General features: G+C 44.9%; 1 protein-coding gene across 4 annotated transcripts in view; it reads right to left on the reverse strand.

Moving 5' to 3' along the window:
• IFI35 (interferon induced protein 35) overlaps nt 1–12,024 on the reverse strand; it is a 57,353-nt gene that overhangs the window by 15,434 nt on the left and 29,895 nt on the right. For all 4 annotated transcript variants that reach the window (XM_030221843.1, XM_030221841.1, XM_030221844.1 and 1 more), the window contains 3 exons: nt 9,520–9,678; nt 7,637–7,753; nt 6,096–6,237 (listed from right to left, as the gene is read on the reverse strand). In XM_030221843.1, the coding sequence (XP_030077703.1) occupies nt 6,096–6,237; nt 7,637–7,753; nt 9,520–9,678 (418 nt within the window). The remainder of the gene's footprint in view (nt 1–6,095; nt 6,238–7,636; nt 7,754–9,519; nt 9,679–12,024) is intronic.

The raw sequence follows: 12,024 nt of genomic DNA on the forward strand, positions 1-12,024 counted from the left end.
ACCTCGAGCGGGCGAAACATGTAAGACTCGGGGGGGGGGGGGGGGGAGGCTGGGGAAGGGAGAAAGCTGCCCAAGAAGGTTTAATAGACAGGAGTGGAACTGAGCCTATCTAGTCCGTTGTAAGCAAGGAAGCCAGTTTGGTTAATCTGTTTCTACTCCCCCGCGCAGTTGTCATTGCCATTCACTCGAAACAAAGCAAGCAAACATGAGCTGCTGCATCCACCTTGTAATTTTCTATTGTTAGTCCATCTGTAACAAGTCTAAAGCTGTTTCAGTTGGATAAGCAGTGCCTTAAAAGCTGGAGGAGAAAAGAAATAGCAATCGAATATCACTAAAACAGCTTCAAAAATTATTATAGCCGGTAGAAACCACAGTTATAAACTCTATAAGTTGAGCTCATTTTTCTTCACTGTTCACTGATAGGAACACAGGGGCACGGAAATGGGGACACAAAGAGGCACTACTGGAAGGGGAGAATGGTGAAAAAGCGGTGAGATGGGGAGAAAGAGGTAATGCTGGAAAAGGGGAAAATGGGGACACAGGGCAATGTTAGAAAAAGGGAGAGATGGAGACACCAGGAGGGCAGATGAGAAGACCAGATAGGCTTGTGCTGAAAAAGGGGGGATCTGGGGACAAATAATGGTGCAGCGGAAAGAAGGATGATGCACTTGGAGACAGAAGAAATGTTAGATGGGCAAGAGACCCTGTAAAGGCAGAAGAAACAGAGAAAAACAGAAGAGAGACAGTGGAACCAAAGCAAATGAGAAAATAAATTGTTCAAACAGTAGAAAAAAGTATTTTATTTTGAATTTGATTTTAGGAATATGACAATATTTAAAAATGCACATCTCCATGGTCTTCAAATTAGCAACCCTGCAGGGGTCCGAGTGCATTTTCTTAAGTCATTTTGGATGTACTGCAGCACATGAATTTGGGATGTCAGTTCACACTAGCACTGGTTGAAAAATCTCCCTTCTGGATCACTTGGCAGCTCTATGCACAGCTATTTCATAGTGGGGACATAAAACGAAAGATCAGTGCCAACAGATGTAGAGAAGGAAAGGAAGAAGACAAGAGGCGAGAGAAGAAATGGAAAGGCCAACCTGGAAAAGAATTTGTATGGCTGACTCGTAGAACATGGAAAAAAAGACTGGGACCAGCCAAATTCCCAGACAACAAAGGTAGAAGAAAATTATTTTTATTTAATACTTTGTGAGGACTGAGATGTACCTGCTTTGTAAAAGGTACATTTTTTTCTATTTTTATTTTGCAAAGTACAGGAGAAAATGCATTTCCGATTCTTTTTTTTTACTAATATTGCACTGTTTATAGAGTTTGGCTTCCTTGGGAAGAGAGATGGGGGGTCTCTATTTCAATTTTTGTTGTTTTTTGTGTTGCTGTCTACTCTATATTAGATTGGTAGCATGGAATGTTGTCACAATTTGGGTTTCTGCCAGGTGCTTGTGACCTGGGTTGGCCACTGTTGGAAACAGGATACTGGGCTGGATGGACCATTGGTCTAACCCAGTATGGCTACTCTTGTTATATAGATGAGGGTCTGTCCATGTTCTGCATGTGTGACTGAGGTGAAGGATTCTGCTAGCATGTAGTGTCTGTGTAGGAATGTGTAACAGTGCAATTTGTTCTAGTTTCCCAATAGTAGGTATAATGGTGCTCCAGAGCCCAGTGTAATATATATGGCACTGTCTTTTCATAGATGTTAGGGCGAGTGTGGTGAGTTTTGGGCAGAATTTCCCAAATTGGTTCTAGAGTACCCCCTTGCCAGTCAAGTTTTCAGGCTATCCACAATAAATATGCATGACGATTTGCATATACTGCAAGGTGTCTAGCAGTGGAAGGAATGTGTGTGCTATTCCTGAATATTTTTACTTTGTAGTTAAGAAGACAGGTTGCCTGCTCTGGCCAGTCCAGGGACTTCTTCTGCGTCCTGCCTCCTGATGTAACTTACTGTTTCCTTGTAGGCAGGACGCAACAGAGACAGCCTGTATTAATCATTGCCCGCCATAGCACCTGAGCAACAACACAGACATTGCTGTCTAGCTGATACCAACCGGTGCCTATTTTATAAAAGTCTGCTCCCCCTGAGATCAAAACCTGGCTATGCCTCTGTTACCTATCTATATGTTCCACTGTTTGTTAACACTCACATTTGGCTTCCTTCAATGTTACTTTTTATTACGGTTCTTAGTAGTTGTGGGTACATTCTGTTTTGAGAACAAACCTTTATTTTATTGAGTGGTAACTTACATATTTTTACGACCCCGATTTATTTTTCTGTATAGTAGTTTGTGTACATTCATGGATATATTTGTATGTGTTTTTTCAGCAGTGTGCCTTTTTCAAAAATGTTTTTTTAATATATAGGTGTGTTACCTTATATTTTGTAGTAAGTTACTTTTAGTGTAATGCTACCTATGCTTGTTCTGTATTTAATTCTACATATTTTCTCTGTTTACTATTTTTTCATTTGTATGATTTTAAATATACTGACTCCTGAAGAAGGCGTGTTGTTGCCAAAACATGGTTCCTTATTGAGTTTGTATGTGCTCTGATATTTGTTTAATAAATTAATCGCTACCTCCCTTTTGGAATGTATTGGTGTTTTGGTTGGCCTAAGTCCCTTCCCTACTCCTTGGACTTACTTTCGTAGTTCCCTTTCTGCTCTACCTGTGTTTGGCTGAGAGCCCATGAAATAAGGAAGCAGGGAGAAAGGGCACGAACGGAATTTGATTTCCTGCTATTTGATCCCATGCAGAACATAAAACTATTCAGAAACTGAAACAACTGAACCAACAAGCTTCCAATTCTCCCCTCTTGTAGTCCACAGAGCTGACTGCCATTATGAAGTTGGTGACTCTCTATTACAGGGACTTCACTCCGTTACCCAAGTCAGTAAAGCTACCCACACACCACATTGTGAACATAAGAGTAGCCATACTGAATCAGAGTAGTGGTCCATCTAGCCCAGTATCCTGTTTTCCAAACAGTGGCCAAGCCAGGTCACAAGTACCTGGCAGAAACCCAAATCATGGCAACACTCCACATTAATCCCAGGGCAAGCAGTTGTTTCCCATGCATCTGAAAAACATTTCTTATTTTCTAGCGTACGTAGCAGATGTGCGCAGGTCATTACCGCCCAAATTCTTTACCACTAGGGTCTATGGCTGGCAGTAAGACCTCAGACCCAAAATGTACACGGAACAATTTTGATTTTGCCGCATGTCCGTTTTCGGCAAAAAAAAAAAAAAAAAAAAAGGCCTTTCTGCTGAAAAAGGATTCTGCGCACGCCCAAAACATGCGCCTACACTACCACAGGCCATTTTTCAGCACGCCTTTGTAAAAGGTCCTATTCCCCTTTTGAAATGATCAGATGTTTGTGCCAATAGGACACTATGCTGGCAGAGGACAGGAAGGGATCTCTGCAGCCTGAATTCATCCTATGGTCCAATTTAGCAGGAGGTACCCAGACGCCTCCAGGTCAGTGGCGTAGCCAGACAACCAATTTTGGGTGGGCATAAAACTTTCTCTCTCCCCCCTCTTCCCCAGCACTGCCCAACTCAAAATATAAATACTTTAGCTGATGAGGATCCCCAATCTCCATCAGCTGGGGACCTCCACCAGAGATGGCCAGAACGCCTCCCCGCCAAGCCCAGCAGGCAGTAGCAACTCCTCGAGCCACTTACATGCTTAGTTGTCAGTGGCTCCAGGATGCTGCCCCCATCTGCCAAGCTCGGCGGAAGGCAGCTCTGGCCAGCCCCAGAAGAGATCCCCAGCTGGCAGGGCTTGGGGATCCCCACTAGCCACAGCAAGGTTCAGGTCTGCTCTTAACCATGCTGGTGACCAGGGCAGAAAATAAAGAAGCCCTTACCCCAATTCCCTCTCCAATCTCTTCATCTGCCGTTACAGTCTCACTGACAGACCCTCACAAATTACAGAACAAGGGATCACAAATTAGAAATAAAAATATGTAGACAAAATTGAACTGGGAACCTCAGCATGCACTGCAACACTGGAAAAAAAACAAAAGCGCATTTCCTTTTCTACTTAACACAATAAAAAGACATCCACCATGCACATTTCCCAAAGCTAACATATTCCATTTAAAACATTCAAAATAAAATGATTTTTCTACCTTTATTGTCTGGACATTTTATTTTTCCATCATGTTGGTTCCAATTTCTCTTTCCCGCTTTCTTGTCTGACTTCTGCTAATTCTTCAAGTGGCTGTCCATTTGTCTTTTTTCTCCTGTCATTTCAGTTCCTCACTACACCTGCCTCTGAAATACTGATCTTTCCATGTTAGCTCTTTCCTTTCTTTTTTTCTTTTCTGCTTCTGTACACTCAAATTTCATCCTCTTTCTAAATCTTTTCCTTCTTTTTACTTTTCAGATATCACATTTCCATTTCCTTTCACCCACTAGCTCTCCCATTCCTCATCTCTCTCCTTCCCAGCCTATCATTCCTTTCCATCTTCAATCTAAGCACCATAACCATATTTCTACCCCTGTAATCACTGTTCTCTCGTTTATTCCCTTGCCATCTCCACTCCCTGGGCCTCTCCCCCATGCTTTCCACCATTCTCAGTGTCTCCCTTCCTCCACCCTTCCAGCCCAGCATCTGTTATTATTATTATTTATTGCATTTGTACCCCACATTATCCCACCTTTTCCCTCTTTCTCCCATCCTCACCCTCTAACCAGATATCTCCCTATCCCTTTTACCTTCCACCACCAGCATCTTCCTGTCCCATCTCTCTCCCCTCCCCCATTGTTCAGCATTTTCCCCTTTCTCTTCCCTACCATCCATTGTCCATCTTCTCTCCTTCTCCCCTCCCCCACTTGTGCATCTCTCTTTTCCTCTCCTCTCCTCCACCTTCATGTCCAACTTTTCTCCCTCTCCTCTCCCTGGTCTAACATCTCACTCTCCCCCTCCCCACCACACAGCATCTCTCCATCCTTCCTTCCCCTCACCTCAATGCCATGTTCAACATTTCCCCTCTCATCTCTCCCTCCTTTCCTTCCACTTCCGTGTCCAACACTTTTTTTTCTCTCTGATCCTTTACCACTCCTATGCAGCCTTTTCCTCCCTCTCCCCATCCCATCCCACCCATATCCAACAATTCTCCCTCTCTTTCCCCTTGCAGCATCTCTCCATCCCTCCCCCCACATCGAACAATTATTCCTCCACCCCCTCCTAGCACTACCCTGTCTCACTTCCTCATCCCAACAGTGCTCTTGTCTCTCCTTCCCTCAAGCATGCTTGTAGTTTTTCTCTCCCTCCCCCTCCCCCCAGCCACCCGCTGACATGCTGCACCTTTTTCCCCTCTCCCCCCCCCCCCCCTCACCAGCCACCCTCTGCGGTTTTTGTTCTCTCCCTCCTCCCAGCCACCCACCGGCGCGCCGCAGGCCCTCCTTCCCCTTCCATCCCCGCCGGGTGCCGGTGGCTGCTGATGGACTTAAGACTGGAGACCTCCATTCTGTCTCACCAAATCTGAAGCTCCCTCACCCTTCAGGTAGGATACAGCCAGCAGGATCCCCTCCAAAGTCAGTGCTCCAACACATCCTTCCAGCATAGTAGCGTCCGTCAGCACGCTGCCGCTACACGACTGCTTCCTTCCGGCCGGCCTCACCTTCTCCGATACTCTTTCTGAAGAGGCAGGGCTAGCGCAGAGGAAGCACTCGTAGCAGCGTACGGACGGCCCCGGCGCCTCCGCTGAAGCAGCGGAACTAATACCGCTGCCGGACGGAGATGACAGGGGAGGGAGCAGGGAGGGAACAAAACCTGCGGCGCGCCAGCAGGTGGCTGGGAGGAGGGAAAGCTGAAGTCGCTGTTTGGTTATCTATGAGGTGCACCGTTGCTGGGTGGGCCTGAGCCCAAAGTGGGTGGGCCTGAGCCCAGGCCCATCCGTAGCTACGCCCCTGCTCCAGGTCATCAGAACAGATAGAGCCAGTCCAGGTTTTACTCCAGTGCACCTATAAACAGATTGGCACAGCAGAACTACAATTATGCTATAGGGTAAAACCAGGACTGGAGTTCTTTGATACGTCTAAGAACAGCAAGCCCTCCCATCTTACCCTCTGCCTCATCAAAAGTGATCAGTGCACATCCCCCAGAAATTGGGAACTGAATCCTCGGTATGACGGTGATGCTGTCTGGATGGTCTAAGCCTTCAACATGCCCTTTGAAAACCATCTGTCTCTCAGGCCTGGAAGAGATCTGAAAAGAGATGTTTGTGATCAGTGTCTGAAGCCATCCAACATGGATTCCTCCACTGTAAACTTCCATATTCCCATGCAAGGGTGGTGCGTGCATGGAGCGATTTGATTGCTGAAGAGTTATCATCTTTGCAGCAGTACTTCTCAACCCAGCCCAGGGATACAGAGTGGGAGGCCCCCTCTCTCTCTCCTGCTCCTGACGGGACCCGAGTGATTTTGTCCTGACAGGAGCAGGAGAGAGAAAACTCCGGGGCCACAGCTGGGCTCCCCCTTGGAGGCTGGGGAGGACCCAGAGGAGCGGACACTGCAGGTCTTCTTCCAGTGCTGCTCTTCTGCCCAGCTGAGTGGCTGCTTATCCTCTCAGGCGCGCATGCTCGGTTTTGAAGCAGCTGCAGGGACAGGCAATCGGCAGAAGAGCAGCACTGGAGGAAGATGTCTCGGGATCCACGCCAGCCAACAAGGTATTTCAATTGCAGCAGTAGTGCCTCTGCCCCGGGCCCGGTTCAGTCTCTCAGCGGCCCTGCCCTTGGGACACACACAACCGCCCGGGTGGGAAGTTTTCAGAGCCCATTTGCCCAGATTACTTTGAAATGGGAGGTGTTGGGGAGATCATGATTGTCAAGTTTAATGATCAAAATCTCAGGGGTCAGGAGGCCTGAAAGTTAATTGGAGGGCAGGGGCGGGGACAGTGCAAGACTCAAAGCTTGCTAGGGGCACCTATTTCCCTTGCACCTGTCCTGTCTCAAGGCACATCCACCCAGTCAGGTTTTCAGAATTACCATAATGACTATGTATGAGATTGGATCTCCAATATATGCAAATCTTTCTAGGACAATTTCTCTCATGCATAGGATTGTGGTAATCCTGAAAACCTGACTGGCTAGGTTTGTGCCTCCAGTAAAGGATTGGTGCTCTAGGGCAGTGTTTCCCAAGTCGGTCCTGGAGTACCCTCTTGCCAGTCAGGTTTTCAGGATATCCACAATGAATATGCATGAGTGATTTGCATATACTGTCTCCATTGTATGCAAATCTCTTTCATGCTATCTTGAAAACCAGTCTTGGCAAGGGAGTTCTCCAAGACTGACTTGGGAAACATTAGTCTAGAGATTCCAGATGGATCCAGGAAATCGGAGATAGACCGAGCCAGTCCTGGACTCGTAGTTCCCGCTTTTCTTAGAAAAATTGAAGCCAGAATATTTCTTAGGTCACTGCAGTAATAATTGTCACAACCTGCGGAAGTGACACAGCTACCAGAATGCTGCACTCATTTTTGAATTTGTTTTACATCTATTACTCAAACCAGTCTGTACCACAGAACAAACAAAGAGCCTTCACTTCTGAGGAGTAAAACCACGCCTCCCCCCACCCCCACCCACCCCACGGCCTTTTTTCTGCATCACCTTCATCTCTTCCTCCAGCACTCTCTTTCTTTCCACTGCCTCTTGTAGCTGCTTCTCCAGATGCTGCTTCATCTTCTGCAGTTTTGCAGCTTCATCCTCGGCTTCGCCCAACATAACCTGTAACCGAGAGGACAAGAAAGATGTTGGCCCGTGGTGGACGTGCTTTGTGTGGGATACGGATGAAGAGCTGCCAGTTGACTAAAGATTTTGTGTTTTCTTTTAACCTGGTTAAGTCCTTTTGCACCTTTCTAGTTCCAGCTCCGCCAGAATCAGGGCTGGAATCTGGCCTCTGATTCACAATTATCTGGGGTATATTTTTCTCTGTTTTATATCCCATTCCCCAATATACTCAGTCCGGTCACTGAAGAAACAGTCCAGAGCTGGAACCCTGCAACCACGATGCCTGTAGTCAATAGGTGTCAGCAACGAGAATGGAAATGACACACCTTAGAAAAAAAAGAGCAGGGAAACCTAGGAAGCTGCAGCAGAACCAAAAAACAGGCTAATGCAGCTGTTGAAGAAGCCAAACGTTCTATAGGCACATAACCCAAAGGTTTTCCAGGATGTCATTATCTTTCAATTGAGGTGACAGGATGGCCCAGTGGTTCAGGTATAGCACTGCACACTGCCTGTGGAGGACCTGGGTTTAATTCCTGGCTCAGGTCTCCTGTGCCCCCGATCAGCCAGGGCTGAACATGATGTGAAAGCAGTTCTCCCTGGCTCCAAAAGGAAGGGGCAGTTCTGGTAATTACACAGGGGCAACACCTAGTGGCTGAAATAAATACAGGCTTCTGTAAGGTGGCCCATGGCAAAGGACAGTCGATTTAATGACTGGTCAGGGATATGATGGGGGTGGGGAATCCCTATTTAATACTGAAGGAACACTCATAGCTAGACGGCTGAGGGGAGATATGATAGAGGTCTATAAAATAATGAGTGGAGTGGAACAGGTAGACGTGAATCACTTGTTTACTCTTTCCAAAAATACTAGGACTAGGGGGCACGCAATGAAGCTACAAAGTAGTAAATTTAAAACGAATCGGAGAACATATTTCTTCACTCAAAGTGTAATTAAACTCTGGAATTTGCTGCCAGAGAATGTAGTAAAAGCAGTTAGCTTAGCGGGGTTTAAAAATATTTGGATAGCTTCCTAAAAGAAGAGAGTCCATAAGCCATTATTAAGATGAACTTGGAAACTCCACTGCTTATTTCTAGGATAAGAAGCATAAAATGTATTGTACTTTTTTTGGGATCTTGCCAGGTACTTGTGACCTGGAATGGCCACTGTTAGAAACAGGATGCTGGGCTTGAAGGACCTTCGGTCTGTCCCAGTATGGCAATACTTACATTCTTATAGCCCTGATATTTTTTCAGCTGGAAATTTTTTTTTTAAACCAGCAAAACACCACACCAACCTGGGGTGTACAACTGACGTTAGACATGCAGGGGCCCAGGGCAGAAACTTAGGAGGAGACACCAAAGATCACCTTCAGATTGAGGCAGGCTTTGGGCTCCCTGTGGTTTGGGGCCCAGGGCACTATCCAGGTTGCCACCCGCTATTGCCAGCCCTGCTGGGGTGCCATTTGTGTTTATTTGCTATAGATCAGGTTTGTCCAAATTCAGTCCTTGAGGACTGCAAACCAACCAAATTTTCAGGATTCCCTAATGAACATACATGAGACATTTCCTTGCCCCCCTACCCTCTATATTACGCAAATGTCTCTCATGCATATTCATTAGGGAACTCCTGTAAAAGTGGCCAGTTTTCAGCCCACGAGGACTGAACTTGGACAAGCTTGTGAGAAGTGAACTCTGCAGAGTGGTGGATGGTGTGAAGAGAGGAACACAAAAGCAGGGATACGACTGTTGAGAGAGCTCAGCACCTGGTGAGTCAGTTCCAGGTTCATGTTTTCCTGCTTTTCTCCTTCCATTCTCATCGTTAGCCGGAGCGCCCGGTCCTCAAACTCTTTCGTTGACTTTTCTGCCTCTGTTCTAGCGTTCTCCAGCTCATCTTTATCCTTTTGCAGCTCTGCATATTTGGCCTGGAAGAGAGGGTAAAATGTCAGTGGAATAAGCATTTTACGCTTCTGGACATAGGACGTGTTTAGTGAAAGAATTCAGGGGTCCTTTTACTAAGGTGCACTGAAAAACGGGCTGCAATTATGTAGGCGCGTGTTCTGGGTGTGCGCCCAGATCCATTTTTCAGCGCGCACGTAAAAAAAGGCCTTTTTAAAAAAACATTTTTGCCGAAAATGGACATGAGGCAAAATAAAAATTGGCACATGTCCATTTCGGGTCTGAGACCTTACCGCCAGCCATTGACTTAGCGGTAAGGTCTCTCGTGTTAACCGTGCAGTAATCACCTACGTACGTCAAGTCGGAGTTACCGCCTGATTTCATCACGCGCCAGAAAATAAAATGTATTTTCTAGCGCACGCACGTCAAAAATGAAACTACCGTATGAGCCACGCTGTAGCCAGGCGGTAACGCCAAACTGACGCGCATTGGGCCCCTCAGAGCCTACGGTTTTCAGTAAAGGCCATGAGATATTTTCAGGTGCTTTGGCAGGTGGCGCTGAGGATTCACAGTCAGTTTTAAACTTCAGTCTTGTTCCAACAGACTATAAAGTTGCTTTTATTTCCCCAAGACAAACTCCTTCATGTATGGGCGCTAAACAGAGGCAGGGTTACCAGTCTCATTCCTACGGCTCCATGTTCAGAGGGGGAGAGCAAGCTGAGCTAGTCCAGCACAACACAGGGAGATATGGTTCTGATTTGTACTATATCTCAAAAATATATATCTAGGAATCTAAACAACAACAATAACTTCCTCGTACATTAGTCAAAAAATATAAAGAAAGTTCCATACAAATGATAAAAAATACACATGATAAAAATGTAATACAATTAATGCAAATACAAATTACAAATGTATTGAATTAAACAGTATCACAAAACTGTAAAAAGTGCACTAAAGTTCCCCCTATATCCTTATACAAATCATTCCAGAACGATTCTATAAAAAAACAAAAAAAGAGTCCATTCACACTCAATCCATGATTGAATCCAGATTTAAAATGCCATTTAATTATAGCAAATCAGTGCTTCAGCTGGCAAAAACAATATATTTATTTTATTTGTAGCATTTATACCCCGCTCTTTCCCGCTCGATAGCAGGTTCAGTGCGGCTTACAATGAATGGGTACAAAGTATCACAGAGAATAACACAATTGTAAAGAGAAGGACAAGAGGAAGAGATGTGGGGGGAAGGATTGAGGTATGTTAATGGTGTGGATTAGGTTCGTAAATGAGTCTTCTCACGTCAAGTATCTCTGAAGATCATTAAGATGCAAGGTCATTAAGTTGTACTATGCCATACTTGTATTGTTATTGTTATAATTGTCTATTGCTTATGTTTGACTTATTCTTAGTGTACACCGCCTTGAGTGAATTCCTTCAAAAAGACGGTAAATAAATCCTAATAAATAAACGAGTTCTGTAAGAAACTGCATATGTCCACAGTGACTGTGCATGAGATTGATTTGCATACCAAGGAAGCAGTGCATGCAAACTGATCTTGTGAATATTCATTGTTGACATCTTGAAGGTCTGGCTGGCTGGGGTTACCCCAGGACAGGATTGGGAATCACTAACACAGGAGAAATAAAAACAGAAATGCATTTCCTCTTGTACTGAGCAAAATACAAAGACCTCTGTGATACACATTTCCCAAAGCTAACGTATTCTGCCTAATAAAATTCAAAATAAAACACTTTTTTTCTACCTTTGTCTGGGCATTTTATTTTTCCAAGCATGTTGGTACCAGTTTATCTCAGATGGGAAAGCAGAAGAGAGAGAGACATGGGGAAAGTCACTGCTTGTCCCTGGGATCAGTAGCACGAATCTTGCTATTATTTGGGATTTTGTCTGGTACTTGTGATCTGAATTGGCCACACTGCTGGAAGCAGGATAGTGGGTTAGATGGACCGTTGGTCTGACGTAGTATGGCTATTCTTATTTTCTTAATTTATAGGTCCTAAATCAATAATGTTTAAGTAGAGTGCAAATAAAACATGTTTCAACCAGAAAAAAAAACCATAAAAACAATTAAAATAAATCCCCAAATATCTGTTTTCCAAACGTTAAATAACCTTGCTCTATACATAAATTCAAAGGTATTTGATTCTGAAGTACCTAAGCAGCACAAGAAAAAGACACACAAACGCATTTCCACTATACAAAACCTAAACCAACCAGAAACAGAATCCGATCATCACGATCATACCTAAGGGCTTAAATACAAAACAACTTACGCATCCTACTTCTCCTACATAAGTGCACGACTACGGAATGGACTCCCAAAAGCTGTGAAAACAATCCATCACCATT

Source organism: Microcaecilia unicolor, chromosome 12 (assembly GCF_901765095.1).
Source record: "Microcaecilia unicolor chromosome 12, aMicUni1.1, whole genome shotgun sequence".
NCBI classification, from domain to species: domain Eukaryota; kingdom Metazoa; phylum Chordata; class Amphibia; order Gymnophiona; family Siphonopidae; genus Microcaecilia; species Microcaecilia unicolor.